This window comes from Plodia interpunctella, chromosome 6, assembly GCF_027563975.2.
Source record: "Plodia interpunctella isolate USDA-ARS_2022_Savannah chromosome 6, ilPloInte3.2, whole genome shotgun sequence".
NCBI lineage: Eukaryota > Metazoa > Arthropoda > Insecta > Lepidoptera > Pyralidae > Plodia > Plodia interpunctella.
Genome location: NC_071299.1, coordinates 9,530,221 through 9,554,110, shown reverse-complemented (window position 1 = coordinate 9,554,110; position 23,890 = coordinate 9,530,221). Strand labels below are relative to the sequence as shown.

At 35.8% G+C, this 23,890-nt stretch overlaps 3 protein-coding genes across 5 annotated transcripts; all 3 read right to left on the bottom strand.

Moving 5' to 3' along the window:
- Positions 1 to 11,736: 11,736 nt before the first annotated feature.
- On the bottom strand, positions 11,737 to 14,543 carry LOC128671084 (uncharacterized protein). The gene is made up of 4 exons (XM_053747239.1): positions 14,221 to 14,543; positions 13,224 to 13,452; positions 12,705 to 12,841; positions 11,737 to 12,490 (listed from the first exon to the last, which is right to left on the bottom strand). The coding sequence occupies exons 1-4, from the start codon at positions 14,322 to 14,324 to the stop codon at positions 12,301 to 12,303; spliced, it is 660 nt and encodes a 219-aa protein (XP_053603214.1). The 5' UTR covers positions 14,325 to 14,543; the 3' UTR covers positions 11,737 to 12,300.
- Positions 14,544 to 16,633: 2,090 nt separating this feature from the next.
- On the bottom strand, positions 16,634 to 18,641 carry LOC128671087 (UPF0728 protein v1g117062-like). The gene is made up of 3 exons (XM_053747245.1): positions 18,424 to 18,641; positions 17,688 to 17,773; positions 16,634 to 17,102 (listed from the first exon to the last, which is right to left on the bottom strand). Exons 1-3 carry the CDS (start codon positions 18,515 to 18,517, stop codon positions 16,818 to 16,820), a joined length of 465 nt encoding a protein of 154 aa, XP_053603220.1. The 5' UTR covers positions 18,518 to 18,641; the 3' UTR covers positions 16,634 to 16,817.
- A 518-nt stretch (positions 18,642 to 19,159) lies between these two features.
- LOC128671086 (UPF0728 protein v1g117062-like) lies at positions 19,160 to 23,470 on the bottom strand. Of its 3 annotated transcripts, none has more exons than XM_053747242.2 (4): positions 22,864 to 23,042; positions 22,363 to 22,480; positions 21,515 to 21,600; positions 19,160 to 19,697 (listed from the first exon to the last, which is right to left on the bottom strand). In XM_053747242.2, exons 1-4 carry the CDS (start codon positions 22,897 to 22,899, stop codon positions 19,422 to 19,424), a joined length of 516 nt encoding a protein of 171 aa, XP_053603217.1. In that variant the 5' UTR covers positions 22,900 to 23,042; the 3' UTR covers positions 19,160 to 19,421. The 3 variants fall into 3 exon arrangements, with proteins under 3 accessions (XP_053603217.1, XP_053603219.1, XP_053603218.1); XM_053747244.2 differs by lacking the exon at positions 22,864 to 23,042 and adding an exon at positions 23,290 to 23,470 and having other exon boundaries at positions 19,163 to 19,697; XM_053747243.2 differs by lacking the exon at positions 19,160 to 19,697 and adding an exon at positions 21,035 to 21,340 and having other exon boundaries at positions 22,864 to 23,062.
- Between the last annotated feature and the right edge of the window lie 420 nt (positions 23,471 to 23,890).

The following is a 23,890-nucleotide window of genomic DNA, read 5'->3' as shown; positions in this document are numbered from 1 at the left end:
GCGGATTATTTGGATTTTAGAGCTATTTTATGGGGTGAGCATACTAGCTACTTTTTCGCGTCACGTTATTGTTACAATTAAACCATACAATTTCTTCTTCTACTTTGAGTGTCGCCGGCATTAGACATCGAGAACATGTTCAAATCACGTCTTTCCAAAAATGAGCCACCTCAATGGCTCTATTGTGACTGCTATCAGGTCAGCCTGTTCCAGTTAGGCCAGACTTCCATCTAGGCCAGGACTGATCGTGGCCAGTTGGCAGCTCCTCTCGCCGTGCGACGAGTTCCTGGACTTACATTAAAACGATCTTATATATTAAGGACCACTGTCGCCTAAGAAAGGTTTTATATAAGCTTTTATATTTGACGACCTCGGTGGCGCAGTGGTAAAGTTCTTGCCACTGAACCGAGAGGTCCCGGGTTCGATTCCCGGTCGGGTCATGATGGAAAACGATCTTTTTCTGATTGGCCCGGGTCTTGGATGTTTATCTATATATGTATTTGTTATAAAATATAGTATCGTTGAGTTAGTATCCCATAACACAAGTCTCGAACTTACTTTGGGGCTATCCCAATATGTGTCCTCATTTATTTATTATTATTATTTATTATTATTTCATATTTTTTAGGAATTGGTCGATCGGGACCGCATTTGTTGTAGTTTAATGTTTTATTTTTTAAATTTCCACTTTGAACAACGTTGATTAGATTTTTAAGTACCGCTTATTTAACGCATTAACAAAAACATTTTCTAAAACTGAAAGTAGCAAGTCCGCATAGGCACAGCAATTTTTTATGTTTTTCGAATGCATTTCTTCTGTGACATCATGGAATTAGTAAATTTCAACTACTGTTTTGATAAATTTGTTTGAGCTATTAATGAATATTTTTTGTGGTATAATAAAGTCGTGGTGTTTTTAACGCTATTTTGTGAAAAAATCTGCCCTATAATTTGGATTCTTCTCCGTAAATTTCTTGCGGAATGAAACTTTTTTCGGATAAAATATTTCGTAACCAACTCGCCAAATAAAAAGTTGGTTCCAATCGGTTTCAATGTTGTTTTAACGGTGAATAAACTCAAAACCTACTAGGCCGGTTTTGATGTAATTTCCCGAAATAGATGAAACATTCAAGAGTGACCTAGGCCACTTTTTTTATTTATTAGTTTTACCCGAGTGAAGCTGAGGCGGGCCGCTAGTCTGAGTACAAGAAGTACTCAATGTCAACAGAGGATGCAACCACAATAATACAGTGCGCACGCACCTGTTACATCATTAGCCAACGATGATTTTAAGCAATGACTCAATGGTTTTCCTTCATCCAAACGCATAAATTAAAAAGAACGTAGACATACCTACATGGATATTTTTCTAATATTATACTTCCAAAGTCCTGAATCTTTCTGAAACCATCGTACCAACAAAAATATTTTAAACAATTGTCTAAGTTATACACTTGTTAAATCCGTCCAGAATGAAAATATACTGACCAACAAAAAGACTACCTAAAATGAAAACACAGGATTTATAAGATTTTTCTATTCTAAGATAATGTGTTTTTAGACGTCGTTTAGTCGGTATGTCATAGACCGTTTGGAGAAGTAGTACCATCTTATCTGCTTTGCGATTCTGTATAAAACTCACTTCTGAATCCGCGTGAATATGGTCTTCGGTAAACCATAAAACTCGAATGAGCACTTGCGGGTGTGTCAGCGAGTTGAACTCCAGAATTTTGACAAATATGTTCATTACTAAATCAAAATTTCAACAAAACAAATAAATTGAGAAAAAGGTCAAGGTCAGGAGAAGTTAAAGTGATTTCCGAATGAGGGCGAGCTGCAATTCGAACTTTAAAGAATCGCAAGGCTAAAAAATAGACCGATCGTTCAGAAGGGTGTTTTTCAGTACACGACAACGGCGTTGTTTCTGTATTCTAGTGAATTTATACAATATGGATTGTGTTTATTTATAAATTAATACTTTGTTTACTGAAAGTGGCGCCAACGCTCCCGAAAACTCGCGACGCCATACATAAGGACGGTTTCAAAAACAGATTGTGACAGACAGACATTCCAGATTCCAGGGAGCATTAGCATTCTTTGTTTATTTTAGTTTTCTTGGATTCCATGAATACGGCTTCAATATTCAACCTTCAGTCGGGAAGATTTTTTTATATTCTCTCTCTCTTTGTGACTAAACTACAATATTTACATATACAGACTTTGATAATATCACAAATTGTTGTACTTATACATAACCTATTACTTACTATTTTATTATTATTTAGTAGATAGCATACTTCTTATTTATTTAATTGCATACCCGTAAGTAAAACGTGGAGGTAAAAGTTCTTTTGACACCAATTTCTATAACACATTTTTGCAAACAAATTTTTATTTCTTCCTTTTAATAATCAAATAATAATGATTAAGTATCTTTAAATGCATGCAAATGCATGCATAATAGAATAACAGTTGGATATACTCGTAGTCAAAATTCTAAGGCGAGATTTCCACACAATTATGTCTCCCTTTACCGGTAATAGTGTAGATACTAGTGTTTGACATAAATATAACAAAGTGCTAAATACTTGTAAAATTGTTTGCAAGAAATTCTGAATATTCCAACTTCTACTCATATACTCATATTTACGATAAATCTACAAACTTTGTTGTGGTACACAGCATACCGCTGCCGCCTATATACTTCCGCCTAACCTTCATGACGCAAAATACATCAATCAACTGTCAAGTCTTATAACCTCCTTGTTTACACTTACAGGAATAGCCAAGCGTGATGAGACCGGCTTCAGTATATGTCGGAATGGAATTCTAAGCATGCAGTGGTGTGTTGTTCCACCCTAAAATAGGTCCATAACACGTGAATTTCGTTTAATTAAACGAGGCGATTAATAAACACATAGACTTGGCAGTGTGACGGATAAGCAACAATAATATTCCCAAAGAGGATGGATCTCAGACAGAGTGACAGACGAATCTTCAAATTTTTAACTCGATTTTTTCCATTATTCACATACAATAAATGTATTTTTCATTCGTATTCCCGTACTCCCGAACTAAGCTTCTTAGTTTTAAACAATAGTAAACTAAAATTCGATGTTAAACCAATAAATAAGTATTTATGATCTTAGTTTATGAGTCCAGAAGACCACTCGGACGGACAAACGGAAGTTGTTTGTGCAAGCGCACTCACAAATAAACTTGAGTGATTTGCTGCGCAAGCGCAGGAGTGAATTGGGCCAGAAAGTAGTAGTAGTTATGTCTGAACTAGGATAAGAGGGGACAAAAGAAAAAGAAAAATATATGTAAGTATATAAATTTAGATTAATAAATAAATTTAGATTTTTCTCCTCCGAGCATCGATAAAAATCAACAACCTTTTATAACATTTAACCGATTAATTACAGTCATAGTTTAATCGAGAAATTCCGTTAGGAACAAACATTCCTGATAAGAAACTACAAAAGAAACTCATTTAACAGTAACAGCCTATAATGCCAGAAAGACGTGGGAATTTTGAGATGAAAGAATTTTTGAAATCGATTCGGTGTTTCCGAGATTACCCGCTTTAAACATGCAAACTCACAAACGCTTACCTCTTTATAATAATAAGATAGATGTTACCAATGAAGTGTTTGCAGCTGCATAATAAGATAATCAGCTTATAAATCCAGTGAATTACGATCATGATAGAGGCCAGTGACCTTCGGGGATTAACTGACGCTCCAGGGTTTAACGTCCTCTGCTCTGTCTCGTCGTCAAACGTCACTTTTACTAAATCTATTAACACTACAAAGATAATATCATGATTTTTTACATCTATAGTTAGATTAATTTTCCATAATGACCCGACCGAGGATCGAACCCGGAACCTCTTGATTCAGAAAACTCAAAGAAAAATTACAATAATGTAAAAAGTATCGACATATGCTGCAGAGGCGTGTTGTTTGGCTCAATAATAGGAATAAAATCTGCTTATTTTCCTGTGAATGTCGTACAAAGCGACTAAGGGACACATAGCATAAGAAGCTGACAGACAAAAATAGCAATCCCAAGGAAGGTTGACGTCAGGCAGGCGGAAAGTTTTAAAATTACACACGAATCTGAAAAAAATTAAGGTTTATTTTATGCTGACCCCGGGATTTGCGCCGTCACAACCCCAAACTTAACCAAGAACATGCGGAGTCAAGAGAGAGAGACTACTCACCGGCAGTCAGCTACCAGATAACAATTGTTTATGCATTGTCAAAATTCTCCACAGATTTTTAGACATTTAAGTATTTATCTATTTTAAAATCATGGTCCTAGAAAGATGCCCTATTTTTGTCGGAAAAAAACGGCCGCCTCTTGGCCAGTTGAGCTAAAAAATGTATCTAATATAATTTGAATTATTATCTTGACCCAAGGCCCAATTTTCTGATGACAGAGATTTACAAGTAGCCAAAAATCCAACGTCATTAGAATCAAACTGATGATGAGTGTCGGTCGACGTCGGTACACTACAGTGACCATTCATCTTGGAGTTGTAGGAATTTACATTTAACCCAAATTATTCCACCACTGAAAAAAGGTTAGGTATAAACAACTGTTGTTGTAAGAATAAAAACAAAAAAAAATAAAAAAGTTTTTATTTTTATTTTTATGACTTAACAAAAGTGCCCTCGATAAAAAATAATGTATTTGCATGTCGAAATATCTCATTAACTCCAAATGAACTTCCTAAAGAAATTGTTACAAAATTGTAATATGATGCAGATTGGACCTTATTTTATTTTTTTTTCGTCAAGTAATTTATAAATCGTGTTTTTAGTTTTTACATATGATTTCTTCAACAAAAACGTCATTTCTTTATTCCAACGTTTTTTAACGTTACATTATTTTTTTCAAATATACTGGCCCTTTGCTAAGCATGGTTACTCTATGGTCATTTGGTAAAATGTATCAGACAGTTCATTGACTTGTCACTATAATTGTAACAATGACGAAGTATCAAAACATTTAACTTTAGTAAGAGAACAATAATCACCACATCTGTGAGTCAGGCGAAAAAATATGTTGCCTATTAGTTGGTATAAAAATATTTTAAAAAATATGTTCTTACGAAAATAAGAAGGCTTGTTTTGTTTTTTGGCTGACAAATAAAATTGTTATAATAAAAATTGTTTTGAAGCAAAAATAATTCAAAATAGGCCAAGTGTCGTAATAATCTCTACTGTTACCTCAGTAGCATAAACCCACAAGTCACAAAAAGTCTTCATCATTAGCGTATCATTTTTCTTTTAACTCCTAATCAAACGGCAAAATACAAAAATCAATCATAAAATCCATCACCGGGTCTCATCGAAGAAATTTCTAAAGATATAAATAGTAACCCTTATACTCAAACTGTTATTTTGTGTATAAATAAAAAGTCTCATTAACGGTGTTTTAATCAACTTTGCTCATGTTATTAACTGTAAAATCCATGGAGTAGATAGAACTATAGTAATGCCACCAAAAAGCTTCACTCGGAGTCGGCCCTCCTTCGGCTCTCATATTTATATTTAATATAATGTTATATTAATGAAAATAATTTTCTCCTCGTCAGTATTAGTCCACATGTCTAGATATGAGTCGCATTCCGACGGCTGGTGTCAAGCTGGCTGGCTGCCAACATACCTCGCCTAAGGGCCGCTGGCAACTAATAGGATTCAGGTGCAAACAGAGAGCTTTACGTTTATCATTTTTGTATTAATTCAGGTACATTGATAACTAGTATGCTGGTTCCCTAAGGATTGATTTTAGTGGAAGTATTGTGATTTATGAGTAGATCACGGTCCGAAACCAGTATGGAGTAATTTATTTATATAAATACACAAAATCATAAGTACACAAAACACATAAAATATATATAATAAATATATATATAATATACATGCACATAAAATATATGAAAATTACACAGTTTTTACGAATTAACCAAACCGACCAACAATATGTGTACATAAACATGTTAAATTTTGCTCACATCAAGATACAAAGTGAAAACAACACAAATAAACATATAAGGAAAATGAAGAATACAATACAAAAATTGCAATTTAATCTTTTATGTTTTTGAAGTGCAAAAAATGTCGGGTAGTTCTATTGATGAACAAAGGCGGTTAAAAAATCGACACATTCTATACAGAGGATTATTATGAACAATTTATTCGCACAAGCGGGAATAAGAAACAGTAATGACAATTAAATGGCTAAAGATGGCGACCATACATAAGTCCGATTGGTCTACAGACTTAGAGAAATCCAACACTATACTACCAATGTTATCACAGTCCACCTGGTGGATTCCTTAAGGACACCTGCCTAAAATTTAAATTTACGTTTTAATATAACAACTGCCCAACATTATACCAAAGCAGAATCCGAAGTGATAAGTCACTCTTAATAGCCTGCACCTGCAAAGGTCTGCGATCAAAGAGAAACTATATGATTGACGACATGCCATCGACTGTAGCCAGTTCAGAAACTACGAAAACCCACCATTTCATTAATGTAAATATCAAAGTTCGTGACAGAATCACGTAATGGTTAGATATAACCATTCATCGCCTCCTATTTTCTATTGAAAAAAGAAAGAGGTTCTCAATTCGTCGCGATCTTTTACTTAGCCATTCAGTTGTTATACAGTTGTATTTTCTTAGTTATAGTTTTTGGTTTTTTTAACAGTATAGTCGTTACAAAATCACATACCTATGTGAACATTTTAAACAATTAAACATCGACAAATGTAGCGGGAATAGTCAATAGAATAGAGGTATATCATATTTTCCTGTAAGAACAATGCTCACGATCCACTAAATAAATTCTGAATATGTTTAAGTCTTTTGTTTCTCTTGAACACTTTCGTTCATATCAAAATCAGAATTCTTTACAAGATACATCATTTATTTAGGTCAAAAATCTACTTCAAACTAAGTCTACAGCCATCTATCGTGATATCGAATGGACCTACGAATAAGTATCTACCCACCTATAAAAGTTTTTGTTTCTTTCTTCTTATCTTCCTTTCTATTTGTATTATATTCCATTCTCTTCTTAATTTGCCATCACATCATCCGCCGCCGTATCAGCTCAAATCCTCGGTCCAAGAATATGCCACAAATAAGAAGACAACCACGCTTTCCTGTAAGAATGTAAAATTTCAAATAATTTTAACACGCATAGATTCCTATTGTTAAAGTGTGCAGCCTCCTTATTTCTTGAATACTTCTCCGACCAGGGCTCCCAGACGCCTAGTGACGAAATAAGCCTACTACTACATTCCAGGCCCTCTTAAATTTGTCATCACACCATCCGCCATATCAGCTGAAATCATAGCGCGCAGGAATGTGCTGTGAATAGTCGGGAATGCCAGGGCAGCCGCCGCTCCGGTGACAGTAATAGATCGGAATGTTCCTCTGTAGGACTCACTGTAACATTCAGTGGCATAAAACAGGTAGATTTGAATTGCCTGCCTGAATACTTCATGGATTTGGCCACACTCTTTTGGAATTGAACTTTGCAATTGTTGTTTTGAGTTTCAGATTTGTTGTAAGTACCTTAAAAGTTATGAGTATGTATTGTCAACAATATCAATACGTTCCTAAATTTTGTTCTACTTATAGAAAGACAGATAAAACAACCGTGATAGTACTTCAAGTAATTTTCCTTGAATTAAGTAGTTTTCGAAATCTTTGACTTAATATAACTTCCGATAATTACTTAAAACTTTATTGCCATTTTTATATATGTATAATTCACAAATACATCAGCCCTTATACATCCTCCAAAAGTTATGCTAGCTCTTGCCTGGTTTGCACCGAAGAAGATTAAACAGAACTGATTTCGGTATGCAGGAAGCTGCATACCGATATCTGCTCTGTTTAGTACACCAGTAAATAACAAAGAATTGTTTATAGTTAGTGCTTCTCTGAACTCGTAAGTATTATTCATAACGTAATATCTCATGAAGTGAACTATGATAATTAAGTACCACAAATGCCTGTCGTATGTCGATTGTACGTTATGTAACAAAATCGACGTCTTGTCGTCGTCTAAATGTAATTTGATTAAATATTTGAGATTTGCCTACTACATCATGTTCCTATAACTCTACTTATAACTTGTTATTTTCTTGAACAACTTTGAAATGCTCCAGTTTAATACGTGCGTACTTGAATGAATCTAAAAAAATTCATTGCCAAAACCAACAAGCACAATTAGTCTAATTAGCATCATTGAGTCATATTTTTGGCTTTAATTTACATGTTTAGCCTCAATTAAAGAAACCATTGTTTATCGTATAGATACATCAACTATACACAAATGTGATAAAAAACACAAAATATATTTTTTCAAACTAGGATTCATCAATTTATTTGTCAAACATAGGTACAACAATGCAGATGTAACATTATTTATATATAGTGCTGTTGGATATAAATAAGAGAAACCACTGCGATATTTATTTACACTGGGTTTATTGCAATGCAAAATAACACGTAGGTAATACAATCGGAAAAAAAGGACCAGAAAGAATAGCTACTTATGGCGCCAACAAAGTTTCTTTCGACCACAGACAATTTAATAAAATACAATCAAGGGAGGCGCCACAAGCAACGATTCAAATAATAAAGTATAGTGTTTCGTTCACTCAAAAACTAACAAGTGCGCTATGTTTTGCTATGTATAGCATACAAATATTTAGTCCCTTAGATGCACGATAATCAACAATTTATAAAATTTACATAAGCAATGGCATGTAATTGGATAAACATAGAAATTAAATTATTTTGACATGACAACATGTGCCACCACTGCGAATAAAAACTGTATTGCACGTCATTCCACGTCTGTCTGTTTGTCAACGTCCAACTCCTATCCAACAAATTTATTTCTGTAGTAAACATAATAATTAAAATCATTACATAATATATCATTACATAATATAAAACAAAGTCCCTCTTCCCTCTGTCTGTCACCATGTAAGTATGTTTTGATTTTTAAAATTACGCGACGAGTTTCGATGCGAGTTCTTTTAATAGATAGGATGATTCAAGAGGAATTATTATATACATATAACATGCATAATATGCACCCGTGCGAAACCGGGGCGAATGACTAGTTGAAAATAAAACTGAAAAGTTTATTATAACTAGATTTATTATAGATAGATGTCAATATTTTAAAGGCTGCTTAGGATGGAGTATGGTAAGTAGGCAGGATATGGCTGAAAAAGAAGTAACTGATCGGTTAACTGAAGACAGGGAGAAGTGGGGGAGACTGATATGCTGTACCGACCTCACATAAAGTGGGCTATGGCTGATGATTTTAAAAGTTGCTTAGCTTTCAAATTATTGATCATCTGTTTAGTAAATATATTTTCCTAAAATAAAGTTTCAAATTCAATTCAAATTCAAATTTATTCAAAAAAACAAACACAAAACATATTTAAAAATAAAAGTAGGTAATAAAAATAAAAAAAAACTTTACATTGTGCTCGCAATTTGAAAAGGACCCAGCTCAGCATATCTTGTTTACCCCGTGCGAGGTGAGCAACGCTGGTCTTCCGCTGGGACCCACGAGTAAAAACGCAAAGATATTAAACCAAAATTTACCTAAGCGCTAACAAACGCGATAGTCCAAAACTAGGTTTACGTCGCTCTTACGACCTCAACAGTTCGTAGAGTGAACATAAATTAAACCTAAATCACGCAAAATCTCGTAAACCTTTCTTTGCACGTTGACATTTACATCGAGGAAAACCGAAGTAGGGTACATATGGAAACGCCCAAACATCAGCTTGGGAACAATCCAAATGTCATTTTAATGCATGCCCTAACTGCCAACAAAACTGAAATTACTGCCAACTCATGCTCATATGCTATTAATAGAAAATCTTTTGCACCTTTGTTTTGTGAGTTTCTTTATTGAAAATTGACTGCAAACAGAGTGCGGTGGAGACGAGACTGTCAGAAGAGGCCTATGACAGGTGGTACCCGCTGAAACGAGAGATAATCTTTAACAACCTTGTATAACGAAAAAAAAAATTTTAAAATGTTTAATGTCTAATGCTGGTACGGCTCTGCTGATAGTTGATTAAATGAACACATAACAAATACAAAGCATGAACAATCTATGATAGATAGAAACTTTTATCTTCTAATTTTGTCTTCTGAAAACAAAGCGATGATTATACAAAACCACAAAATTTCTTTATAAATTACTATCATCTTTTACAAAACGATTTATAATAATAACATTTTATAAGTTTTATATAATAATGTCCAGATCAAGAATATTTCATATCCCTGCAGAGATATATATATATATATATATATACATACATATGTGCACCTGGACACCTATATATATCTGTAAAGAAAAATAAAATCTTCATGTTTATGATTCACGGCCTGAGAACAAAGTTATTAATAAAACTCCTTACACATATTGTCAACTGAAAATAACAGGATATTTTAGAGATGTACGCACAAAAAGTACGTAATGAGACATGCGTAGGAGTAGTAATTAGCTGAGACATTGAACTTGAAGCGTGAAACTTTGCCAAAACTCCAAACGAAGATCAGGTGTTCACCATCGAATAAAATAGACAAATCCACACACAAATATAGACCTTATGGAGCTAAGTACTAAGACAATTGTAGCCAGAGATGAATCATTTATTTTTGCAAACAATCCGTCTAAAGTCAGGGTTTGTAACGCGCAGTAGATTTTGGCATTACACCAATAATGCTAACATATATCTTTCTAGGTACCTAATATAAGTGACATAGGTACATTACTTCTTCTTCTTGACCTTTTTCCCACTTATATAGGTCGGTCATGGATTTAGTAAGTACTTCGACGGAGTACCTACTAATTCCATGGGGTCGGTACACTAACTCCTTCCATTTAGCCCTGTCATTTGCCATTTCAATAAATACTACCTTGATAAGGAGATATTTCTTTCATCTATAATAAGGAGAGAATAGAATATAAACAGTTCGTTCAGTTCAGAATTTATAGAGACGACAGAAATTTGAGAAATAATAAATTGGGTCTCAAGTTGGAATTTATGTTTAGCGTTAGCTATGGTGAGAGAGATATAATAATCCCAACAAGTAAACAAATTTCTTGAAATTACACTTGGGACTACGGAGTTAAAAATCCCAATATAAAATAGTCTAAACCCAACTAAATAGATCACAATGAAACCATTTCAACTACCTAGTACCTATTAAACACAAAACATTATTTTTCATCCTTTGTAATTTTCAAATCTTCAAGTCTGCCTTTAAGCCCATAGAAAATAGAATAAATCAGTTACTTCCAAACGAATCATATCTGTCTATTCTCTATCTACACTGTCTATTCTACCAGATGAGACTTATTGCTCTCAGTGCATGATGTAAGACACGGAAGGCATACGTTGAATTGTGATCCCCGCCCGTCCGTCCGGTGTATTTCTGCGCGCGCGCCGTCAATGCCACGCAGCCATCAACTACAGCTCAATGGGATTACTCATTACTCTGTTATTATTAATTTATTTCGCGTTTACAATTTTTCAATTTTCTGTTATGCCTATGTTATCTTTATTTCAGGGTCAACAATTTAAATTCCAGGATAACAGGATCTTCCAATCTTCTTAGATTTCTGCGGATTTTTGGGATGTATATCTATGTGAATAAAAGAAAATTTCAAAGATCATTTTGTTTTTAATTTGGTCCCTTATACTTAAAATATTAACATTAAATTATCACATTTCTTAAAAGTTTATAATATGATTTTCACACATTATATATATGCTACATTTGCATCAACTGATCTTATTATATTCTTTATACATTTTGTAGCTTAAAGACAACACAAATTATACGCAATTCTATAAAGCTTATTTCATTAACAATAACATTTTAAAAATAAACAATACATTTCAATAAATACGGCAACACCGTTTTCTGTATAATGATTGCCTGGTCTACATGGTCCAACAATTAGATCTTGGTGAGCGATCATTCACTCTAATTAAAGTTAATGTGAAATATATTTGTCATCGTCATCTTGATCACCACAATGATTTATATAGCACGCTATAATTTCAACATGGAAACCTCAAATATTAGGACCACATAGACGTTGCGTAACTTCGCTACATACATCTTCATACACCTTCTTTCTTCCACTCAGTCTTTTTATTTACAGTCGTCTTTTATTCCTTCCGCATTCGCACTGCAGTCACTATCATTCATACTTCCTTCTTCAGCATTTCTCGATAGGTCCATATCGCTGTCTGAACCAAGTCATGCCCCTGTAATCTGGCTCGTAGACATCAGGGATCTCCTTGTCTATGGCTTCACAGTATACCATCTTGACAGACGCTTCGCCGTAAAGCCTGTCTTCGTATTTGATGAGTTGCTTCCAAAATCCAGTGTTTGGTCGGATTTGTGGCCTGGCAATGAAGAAATCGCAAGTTTAGATGAACTGTATCGTACCGAAACTACAATATTAGAAACCGAATTTCATTTACAAAGCTAATTTGCAAGTATCATGGAAGATTCAAAGCTCTATCGTTCAAAAATAACTAAAATTGAAAACTGAATTTTATTGAACCGGGTACAAAACGTATGCTTTGTTGTTCTAAATAAATTCATTGCAAAATTTACCTTCTCAGCTTCATGTGGTGGTAGGCATCTCGGAGCGACATCTTCTGCCACTTGACGAGATACGCGAGGCACAGGGTCACTGACCTGGAGACCCCTGCGACACAGTGGACCAACACCACGTCACCACCTTCCACAACCTGGACACAAATGCAATATTTAAAGAAAATTGCGTTTCTATAATATGAGTATAGTATAAATGTTTTTCTATCTTATCACCGTGAATAAATGAACATTGTAAATCCCATATTAGCATAATATTTAGGTGCGATGAACGTTTCATGTCGTGGTAACATAAGAAAAACCCATGATTTTTAAATAGAAGAACTTGTCGTCAATGAAGATATGTATCCCAATAGTCTGACATCTAGGGATGCCGACGACCGTGTGATGTGGAGGCGAAATATCCTAATATTTCGTACAAAGTGGACCCTGGGCTCCGAGAAAATCCGGAGAGATGAAGTTAATGACAGAACTTTCCATGAGTGTATTTCCTCTCCAATTTAAATAAATATCACCTACCTCATTGATCAGGTTGGCCACTCTATCCATATACGGGTGCATATCAGAGCTGGGGGCATCCAACAACGGCACGAAGTGCCTCGGGACGTAGTCTTCAGGGGGTGGTGGAAGCTCCGGAGCGGCGCTCACAATGAGGCCGGGGCGGAGCGCCCGGACTGCCCCGGGCAGGGCGTGCGCCCCGCAGACGTAGAGAGAGTCTGTTACCCGGGAAACTCCGAGAGGACATCCTCTGTAATAATGAAAATTTTGTATATTATGACGAGAAATTTGTCAGTGTTGGACAGAGATGTAACTTTCGATTTTTTGTTGTCAAATTACATACAGATATACATCAAATTCCAAAGTAATCTTTTCAAAGAAATATAACGTACGGAATAACCAACAGATCCAAGAAAATATTAACCTTTAATTCCAAATAATATTTATTACAAGTGAAACGTTGCCAAATTGAATAATCTAGCTTCAAATTTTACAAATCTCATGAGCCACAAAAAACCTGACCGTAAAACCCTTGGTGATGAAGAAAACATCGCATTCCTGAGAGGCACAGCGACATGCGTACCACACGTAAACACCGCATACCACGCGGTTGTGTCATCTGGCACAGAGCCAAGCGTCTGACCTAGCGAACTTGCCTCATCTACTTCTACATCATCTAGTTATTCTACTTGAACTTTGATAATATCAACACTGGGGTCAAACAAAGAAAAATAGTCGCGAAAAATTAACACTTAAGTAAGTACCTATTTAACTAAATTCCATGCTAGTATTTTTTAATTTTCGAATATCTTCTCAATCGAATCTCTTTTTTTATAACTGACAGAATTTTTTCACTGCTGTATTTTTTTTATGAAAATTCGAAATTCTCATTAAAGTAGCATTTAATTAATAAGTTTAAAGTTAGATTCCAGTGTGGAAAAATATCAAAGGTGTTCTGAACTAACTTTTCTAATTCTTGTTTAGATTTCGATATATATAAATTTAAAAATATATTCACCTGTTCAATTCCTCTTTCGTAGGTTTTGGAACTTCCACTACAACAGTGGGCTCATTCTCATTCCCAACACTGGTCACTTTATCATCAACTGTTAAAACCTTCATAGTTAATTCCACTGCTTCAACAACTTCAAAAAGCCTATCGTATTATTTTTACTCGTCACTGTCCACTAAGAATCCACTTTCGAAATTCGAATTTAAATTTTCAATATCGTGGTTATAAAGTTTATCGTGTATAATATCGAAACAAGCCGTTCTATTGGCTGCTTCTGATATGCGTGTGCGCAATCCAGAGTGCCAAGGCGTACTGAAAGCTTTCAGCACCTGCGCTCCTACAGACTGAGATTGCAGTATCCGGCATTCCACAGTTATTTTTGTCAAACGGTGACGATTACTTTGTTTACAAAATGGACGCTACTGTTTTCGATTAGTATTCGTGTTTTGAGGATACAAACAAAATATTTCGTGTATCGTCACCAAAATAAACGTAAGAATTTATTAGTTTATTGCGTTATTCTGCACATGTACATATGGCTCAGTGCCATAATAAGCTATTAACTGCATAGGTAGTGTTTGAGATTAAAGTAGATAAAATAAAATACAAAGCAAGTTGGATCACGTGCGATTGTTATGTTGACAAGTGAGTGATTTGGACTACTATAAAACATATATAAAACATGCAGCATTCACACGATGCATACACGATATGGGAAAAAGAGACAACATGTGGACTTGAATAACCACTTGTGAGATCAAAGACATTATATTATTAAAGCTATAACTCAGGTGTGGTGGCGACTTCCGCGTCTTCTTCATGACACATTATTTTCTTCAGTATATAAAGCTATTTTATTTCTGCGTCTCAAACAACGTCGTCGTGTCGTTGTCGAGATTCTTGCCAAATAACTATATATCGGTGGTCTGATTGATCAAAAAATACAGTATAGTATGCCAGAAGAATCTGGCATGATCCTAATATTGTGTGCATTTTATTGCATACTATCCTATTATGCAGAAGCATACAAAGATTAAAATGAGGGTTACATAACGAGCGCATAACTTTAGTACGACCTATTAACCCAGGATTGTTACCATTCTAACCTTGCCAATTTGCACTCGTTACATTTTGTGTCACCTTCAATGTCTCATGTCTCTAAAATGTTAACAAGCGCATAATCCATGTAAACAAATGCATAAAGTCGTGATCACAATGGCTAGCTGTAAGTACTCAATCCTAATTAAAAACCTGTGCTTTATTATCAATAGATTGTTTTATAAATCGTTATTCCCTGTAGCCTAATGGTTTGCCGAACTGAACACACACTGAAAGTCCCATGTTCGATCCCCGTTAGAGGTCAAGATAGAAAAAGATAATAAATGAAAAATTATTCTTCTTCCAATTGACCTAGATCTTGGTTGTTTATTTATATTTTTATGTATATTAATTTTATGAATTATACAATAGATATATCCCATAACACAAGCTTCCAACTTTGGGGCGAACTCCATCTGTGTCATTTGATATTTTTTTTTATCCGCTCGTTACAGTTTTAACGTTTTGGATCGGTTTTTTTTTTCGTTTAACTTTATTGTGTGTAGTGATGTAAAAAATACTTTTTAACATATTACATAAGTACCATGGAAAAAGATCACAAAGTAGGCTACACGCATGTGATACCCCTGGTATTACAAGCGTCCATAGGCTGCGGTGACCACTTACCATCAGGTAAGCCGCATATCTCCCCGCTTGCCTGCTTCACATTTGCATGCTCGATAACATAAAAAAAAGTATAAAAATGAATCCAACATGCAATAGTGAGCATAGGTACATCTTAATCTCTGTCAAATTGCCCTGTACGGATCCTTATGCAGTGATTAAATAACCGCGAATTTGCCACGACTTTGGATAGGTTGATGTGGTGTCAACTGTACATTCCAAATTTTTACGAATCCGGCGCCAAGACCGGAATTTTCAAATAGTGCAATCGAATAAACATATACATTTTACACACAGTTTTATTTTCAATGCTTTTTTTTTGAGACTTATTTACGTGGCCATTTAAAATGCAACGCATCTGGCGTTATATTACTCAGCAGTTTACGAAAATGGCACCTTTCTATTTTAGCTCAACTCTTAATTATATTATATGCCTGTATTATGTATAAGATGCTGCCTCATCTCAAATACGTCAGACAGTTGGTTTTATGGGCAAAATAACTATCTTCAAAATTGAAAATTCTAGTAAGTGTAAAAAATTTTCGAAGTTCGAGTGAAATCCTGAGAATTGTCTGAAAAATCTGAGATAACAGGACAAGTCCTGAAATATAACCATCCATGAGCCTATTCGATACTACGATATATTCGAGCTGTACTTCTGTATATGTTACTGTTGACAAATAAATAATTATTGAATTTTCGAATCTTATTAGGAACTTTAATAACTTATAAATTAATATGAATACACTAAAAATATTGAATTAAGTATAAATAAATCTCAAAAATATAACATATACCAAATCATTTTTAAATAAGAATTCTCAAAAAATATTTAATTAAGTGAACAAACGTCAAAAAATACTGTACAAATTAAAACAATCCTAATCGTTTTCCATGCCAACATTGCAGCATTTCAAACAGGTTTCGACACGTGACAGCTTTCTCACTAGCTCTTTGTTTTTCCTTCTATCAACGTTATGATCTTCGAGAGCATATTTCCCTTGGAGAATGCCTTTATCCAGAAGAAGTGTCTGGAACCAGAGGCGATTCCTTGCTCTGGTTACCTTCGTGACACTATCTAGGACTGCAGCCACTGCCCGCTGACACACAGGGTCCAAGCAGTATGGAGTGTTAAACTTGAGGTTCCGTATATTGCAGCGAAAAACCTGAAATCGTATTGCACTTATATGTTTAGCGCATGTCACTCCTGAACGTTCGTCTAAATTTCATCAAAATCGACAAAACAAATATATTTTCTCTTTACAATTGTAGTACGAATTAACCTGACCATCTGTGGTAGTAAGTAGATATCGATAATGTTATTCATAAAAAAAGTTAAAATATACTTTATGCTAAAGTATGCTTATCTCTTTCTGTCAATGGCTAATATAAAGTGCAATAGTGACAAAACATATTTTAACTTAAATTATTATATATCCCCCATATTTTCCCCGCCTTATTCATACGGTTGCAATGGGTGCATGGGTAAACATAAATTTGTGAACCCACTGGTGGGTGAAACTGGTAGTAGACGGTGGTAGACGGATCGCGGCTCCCCGTACAGAGAATGAGCAGAAAAGTAGAAATGCGGCGTTTGTGTGCTGCAGCAGTCATAACGCTTTTGCACTACCTACTAGAGTGTAAAAACACTGATTTAGGTGGTAAGGGGTAAGGGGAAATTAGTGATTTCCATATGCAATGCTCACAAAACTCTCTTTGAAACTATTTAGTTGAGTAATGTTCGTAGTAACCTCGTGTCCACTCACTGCCAATACGCAAAAATCTTCAAACTTCACGGGCACCAACTCCACCCTGAATTCTAATCTTTGTAGTCTATCTAAAAAAAGAAAAGTAATTTAGTGGCAAAGACCCTTTATTAAAATCAAAAATCAACTCAATTAAACCCGATCAAAATAATTTCACACTTACCTTTTAACCACTTGATGGCGGTAGGTAGTCTTAATCATGTCAGATGCCTTTAGACGACTTGAGTGAAATCTGACACCAGTGTTAGCAGTAACACACTCGATAAGAAAGAATGAACGAAGCTTTATACGTTTATATTTCATTATGGAATGCTCCCGGTTGCGTTATGGGATGCGTTATGTGTTGTGACGCCGCAAAGACCGGATCAGGGTAAAAAACAACCTTTAAACGTTTGAAGATTCGGCTGTTTTTAGTGATTGCAATATGCAATCGACCGTCTATTAGCCCTACTTGGGAATGCTATTGCTGCCCATTGTCGCCTCGCACAACATCCACGGGAGGATACGGAGTGGTCCCAGTCTAGGGCGGAATCACACGGCACCAATTTACCTAAAAAATGTAAGTTTGACCTCTTACTGCTTAAACGAGTACGAATGCCGAAGTTATCGTTCATCCCGGTAAATGTAGGTGCTGTTCCCGTGTCCGTGTCCCGGGAACTCACCCGGGCGAAGCCGCAGACTAAAGCTAGTAATGTTATGAAACTAGAATATAAATACTAACTTATTAATCCCGTCAGTTTTTGCGGTTTATACGAAAGAGTGTAGAATGAATTATAAGGCCCGTAGTAAATAATAACGCACTGTGTCATAGCCATTTTTATGTATTTTTTAGAAATATTTAGTACTAAAAAATGGTAATAAAAATATATATGTATTGTTTAAATTGTACACATGTCTCAGTTATTTTTTCCTGTCAGTTGTTGCTGTTAGGTATGTCAAAAGCATGCATGCATGTCAGACAGGCCCATGGAATTAGTAGGTACTACGGTTGTACGGAATTCCTACTAATTCAATGGAAAAACCACAGAAATAAGGACAAAATGTTCTTATGTCTGTGTGAAAAACATAGATTTACCGACCGCGGTATAAAACGGTTTAAAAAAACTTTTTAAATCTATGGTTTACAATGTGAAATGAAGTATCTATGGATTTAAAAAGGTGGCGCGCTCGACCCGCGCGCCACCTTTTTAATTATCAAATTTCTATGGCAAAAAATATAAAAAAATATCCGATTTTAGATTTTTATGCAACGGTAGCTACAAACTGTCTGGGTGCCTGCCTGGAACACGGAACAACAGTAGAACACTGAACGCAGTCGGCTGAAGCAGCACCGTATGCCTCCAAGTTGGATAAACAACAGCTTAAATGCGATTTACCGGTGAGTAAAAAAATAACTATAAAAAGAATAAAATAAACGTAAATAAGTCTAATTTATATATTTGTTATGCTTTCACACTACCTAGGTACTAGAAAGGATATATGGGGAAATTAGCCAGGATTACAGGAAACTAAAATAGCTATATATCCCACTGCTTGGTATAAAAGCCAATACTTATTTTAAGAAAGCTAAAATTAACTAACATAAAACATTTGAGAGTGGCTTCGTTTTGCTATAGGTATAATCAAAGGTTACTACTACTTAGAATACAACATCCCTTACTTGAACCCTGGCAACTTAACTCCTAACAGTAATAAATACTTAAAATAATCCCGCTTCTTCTATTTCTCCTTAGTCGAGCAAATACCGCAACAATCCAGGCAAGTACTTAAAGGTGCGAGAGATGGCAAATTCAACTTCTCGGGCCAATGATTCTTTAGCTGTAACTTCTCATTGGCAAAGTGAGCCTTGCGCGAGAGTGTGGTGACCCACAGGTGTATGCGCGCGCGCATCAGTTTGATCCTCGCCTCTTGGACGGCCTCCACGGCGCGAAGGCACACCGGATCCATGTAGAAAGGAGTATTGTACATAAGATTCTTCAGGTTACAGCGGAAAACCTGATGAAACAAGTAGGTCAATCATCAAATGGTCAGACTCAGCGATATAATGTAACATTAGTTAATTGAAGTGTCACATTTGTCTTTGAAGAAAAGTCTGCGGTGGAGTTTGTTGCGCCGCTTCTTCACCTAAGTCGGCGGTAGACCTAATTTAAGTTAATTTTTAACGTCAATAAGTAATGTATATAATTCTAAGATGAATGAAGAATTTTGAAATTGATATAGTCAAGTATTATTTTCAAAGGTCTTTCGGTCCTGTTTGTTTGTTTGTAAACTCTTTATTACACGAAGAAAACACATACAAAGAAAGCAGTAAAATAAAGAAAAAGACTTGGTCCTATTGCTTAAAGGAAGGTATTTATTGGCTGCGCTCCGAAAGGATTTTTGTACACGTACAAAACAACAACAACATGTGTTAGTAATGTTAGCTTGTGTGTATGCGTCCCTTGCGAGAGTATCCCATGGAAAATGAAATGGACCTCAGTCGTCATCCGACCACCGTCGCGTGTAACACCTCACCTCTTTCACCCCACCTATTATCGTTAAGAAATATAGTTTTACAACAGTACATTTTCTTTTTCTTTTTGATAATAGTAACTTTCTCACACAACCTATTTCAATAGGAGGCAACTAAGTACTACAGTTCGTCCGCATGGCGCTACCTACTCATCGGCTGGCTCACCAGATTTACACATAGGTACAAGACGATGCAATATGATACAGTTCGGCAGATTTACGAAGCCGTTATACAAACATCGTCTTGTTCATGTTTAAGTCCAATCAAAACCTCAACTTGTTGAAGCCGCGGTGACCAAGTTCTCCAGGCTCGCAGCCATCTGGGGTTCTAAACAGTTTCCAGCGGGGGTCCCGCAAGATGAATCAATTTCATTTCACTTTCTATCGACCAATTTCAGTTTATAAATCCCTAGCACCAGAATTATGGAACCTTACTTCTGCGTGTACCTACGTCGACTGTTGCGTTATTTGCTTCACTAAGATGCGCAAGTTTTAACTGTGTTTATTTAGGTAAACTATCATTTTCTTTAAAATATTTTTTCATTTTATCCAGCAGTGGTATATGTTATTATCATAACTGTGCCTGTGGCTTCTCATCAAAGAAATATGTATGTCAAGAAGGACGTGTAAAAGCATGATAAACATATACTTTCGCATATTTATCGAATCAAAGACTTTATTGCAGCGATCAAATCACAGCTGCCACATGTTGAAGGAAGATCTTCCTTCCAAACTAGATAGAAAGAACCCGAAGATGTTTGGGAGGTATTACGGAAAAAGACGTATCTTCTTCTGCACGCCTGGTATCATCGAAACTATATTTATAAATAAAAGAACCTTCGCATCGTACTCTATTTATTCTGAGAGGAGCAAATACCACAACAGTTGACGCACTCACTAACAGGGGCGAAAGAATCCATATCATACTTCTGCGCCCAGTGATCTATCAGGTGTTTGGAGCCGATACAAGAGATACGTCGTTTAATGATGGTGTTCACCCAGAGGTGGCAGCGGGCTCTGATGAACTTCCTAGAGGCGTCGAGGATCGCGGCCACGGCTCGCTGGCACACCGGGTCCAACTCGCAAGACGTATTGAACATTAAATTCCCCAGCTTACAGCGGAAAATCTGATAAAATAAGCAGGCGGAAAGTCATGTTAACTTTTCAAACTACAGAACCACTTTCGATGTGTGGCTAGTTAGGATGGCGAAAGGTAAAGAACAAATCTTATCCCAAATCGGAATGGTTCCCACGAGAAACCATGGTTACGAAAAAGTAGCTAATAACGTAAGTGATATTACCTCATGCCCACACATTTCAATCATGCAGTAGTTCTCAAACTTTTCTGGAATCAGTTGCACTCTGTAGCCCATTGTCTGCAGACGATCTGCGATTAGATTAAAATTAGTGCGACTTCTGCGTATATCAGCTGCAATAGAAGACATTCACATGCTTGGTCCAAGAAAGACTACCACGGTGAACTTTCTTTGGTCGAAGAAGGATTTACAGGACAAATTCTTAAGCAAAAATTGTTTGTTTCTTATAGAGTGTGTCACTGCTTACATTGGTGTCAGATTTTATTCAAGTCGCCTAAATGCATGTGACATAACTTTCAAGAATATCCTCATCTAGCAGCAATAGGTACTAGATGCATCTCGCAACAGACATAACTCTCAGATCTCAAAGGAAAAAAAAATGCTGTCGGGGCGGTCTCGCCTGCAGCAATACAATAAGTAGGTAGCTCCTGAAATGGAGTGTCATCTGCATACGAAAAATCCAACGCTTCATTTCGACATAAAAGACAAACAATAAACATGATTTACAATATTAGTTATGGATACCATGATTGGTTGATTGGTATGCATGTATGTAAATTATAACCCAAAAACTGCAGACTTGATATCGTCAAAGAGGATATGCGTGCCAATGGTCCAACTGCTAAGTATGCTTGACACTTCAGTTACCGCGCGGTCCGATCGGACTGTGATCGTATTGTTGTTCAATAGTCTTTATCGTAAAGTGGAGAAAAAACAGCATAAAAACGGGCTCCGACGATTAACTTGCTGAAGAAACCCGGAAAACGCAATTGATTCTCTCAAATGAGAGAATTTGGTTATCAATGTGAAAAGAAGCTGAACAGTTACTGTACCTCTCAGGCCAGTCAATCTCCCAGGCTTGTGAGTACTACAGTAGAAAGTGTTGCACGGCCCGTAGTGGATTTTAACGCTATATATTGTAGCCATTGTCTCAAGCTCTACGTCTGATTGCTACAACACAACAACAAGGCACAAACGCTCGGATAAATGATAGAGAGATAATTTAGATACAAGTTCTAGGTGTCAAGTAAATATTGTCTGGAATCGTTTCAAAGATTTATCGAAAATTCACCCAAATGAAGATGACGTAAAACCAATTTTGATCATGGCGCAACTTCAACGATTTTGAACTCGCTAGTGTACCTACTCGCATGGGGCTTATTATGAGTGAACGTTCTCATGCATTCCGGGTATCATCATCATCGTCTCAGCCATAAGAAGTCCATTACTGGACATAGACCTCTCTCAAAGACAAGGACACATTTAAAGCAGCTTGCGTCTAGCGTCTTCCTGCGACTTTGACGAGTGAGCAAATAAGGACAGGACGATTCTACCTGCTTGATTATCATGAAATCTTTATCGGTGTTCATGGTGATGAGAGTAATCGTTGTTATTCGAATGAACTTTGGAAGTAAAGGCAGGTATAAAACTCGTTTTGTATTTCTGTTTGGTAGGTAAATTGGCTAAATATCTAATTTGACAAATACTTTGAAATCGAGTATGTCATGCTCACAAATTGTGGAAAAACTGATGGTTTCGCTTATTATGCTCATGGTGTAGAAAGGGGGGGATGCTTATGGACAAAGCGTCAATTCCAACAGAATCGCTTCTGGAACGCCAAGGGATGTGCTTCCTAACGTCTTTCGAAACCTTTGGAATCTCAAAATACACCCTTACATCTTGTTGAGGCAAAAAAGGCAAAAATCGATACGGAATGAAGCAATGAAGAAGGGAAACTAGGTTAAGTTGTAAAGACTTACCAGTAAGAATCTAGAATAAAATATTTAGTACTTAAATATAGCGCTCTTCACTATGAAATCTTATACAATAAATTGAATATTAAAAGACCAGTAAAATCTTTATGAAATACTAAAATGATTAAACAGAGCCAACATTAAACATTATAACGCCAAGAGGTTTTCTAGACTCTGACAATTTCATTTTCTATGGAATTTTCTTTTTGAATTTCATGAGACTCTATGATCATTTATTTTTAAAATGAGTAACTACAATACGGCATGCGCATTATTGTTGATCTGTGAGCATACCCCACTGCTGGACGTTATCCTCCCCACTTTTGTCTTCTTTTCCGTGGTTTTACCCACCCACGTATAGTTGAAATTTACATACAATATCCAGGTCGAAGCTGTGAAAAAATGAAACAAAGTCGCGATCAATGTTGAAAATTGTACAATTTCACAGATTCAAAACCTATAGGGTACCTACATACTTCCTGTTGAGCTAGAATTATGAAATTTGGCATGAAGCTAGCACGTAATGTTTTTATACTTTTTCCGAAATTATATAATTTATAGCTCGTTTAAAAAAGTTAAAACTTTCGCTGACCCAAGGGTTAAGGGG

Bases quoted from the DNA above. Each gene is read 5' to 3' on its own strand.
- LOC128671086 (XM_053747243.2), bottom strand. From the start codon at position 22,899: ATGAACACCGATAAAGATTTCATGATAATCAAGCAG. The intron at 22,481-22,863 runs GTAGAATCGTCC...GTTGTGTTGTAG, and splicing joins ATTTCATGATAATCAAGCAG to CAATCAGACGTAGAGCTTGA. The intron at 21,601-22,362 runs GTACAGTAACTG...ATCTAATCGCAG, and splicing joins GAGATTGACTGGCCTGAGAG to ATCGTCTGCAGACAATGGGC.
- LOC128671084 (XM_053747239.1), bottom strand. From the start codon at position 14,324: ATGAAGGTTTTAACAGTTGATGATAAAGTGACCAGTGTTGGGAATGAG. The intron at 13,453-14,220 runs GTGAATATATTT...TCATTATTACAG, and splicing joins ACGAAAGAGGAATTGAACAG to AGGATGTCCTCTCGGAGTTT. The intron at 12,842-13,223 runs GTAGGTGATATT...ATTTGTGTCCAG, and splicing joins TGGCCAACCTGATCAATGAG to GTTGTGGAAGGTGGTGACGT.
- LOC128671087 (XM_053747245.1), bottom strand. From the start codon at position 18,517: ATGGCTATGACACAGTGCGTTATTATTTACTACGGGCCTTATAATTCA. The intron at 17,774-18,423 runs GTTAGTATTTAT...TTCTTTTTTTAG, and splicing joins AAAACTGACGGGATTAATAA to ATAGACTACAAAGATTAGAA. The intron at 17,103-17,687 runs GTTACTACGAAC...ATACGATTTCAG, and splicing joins TGGCAGTGAGTGGACACGAG to GTTTTTCGCTGCAATATACG.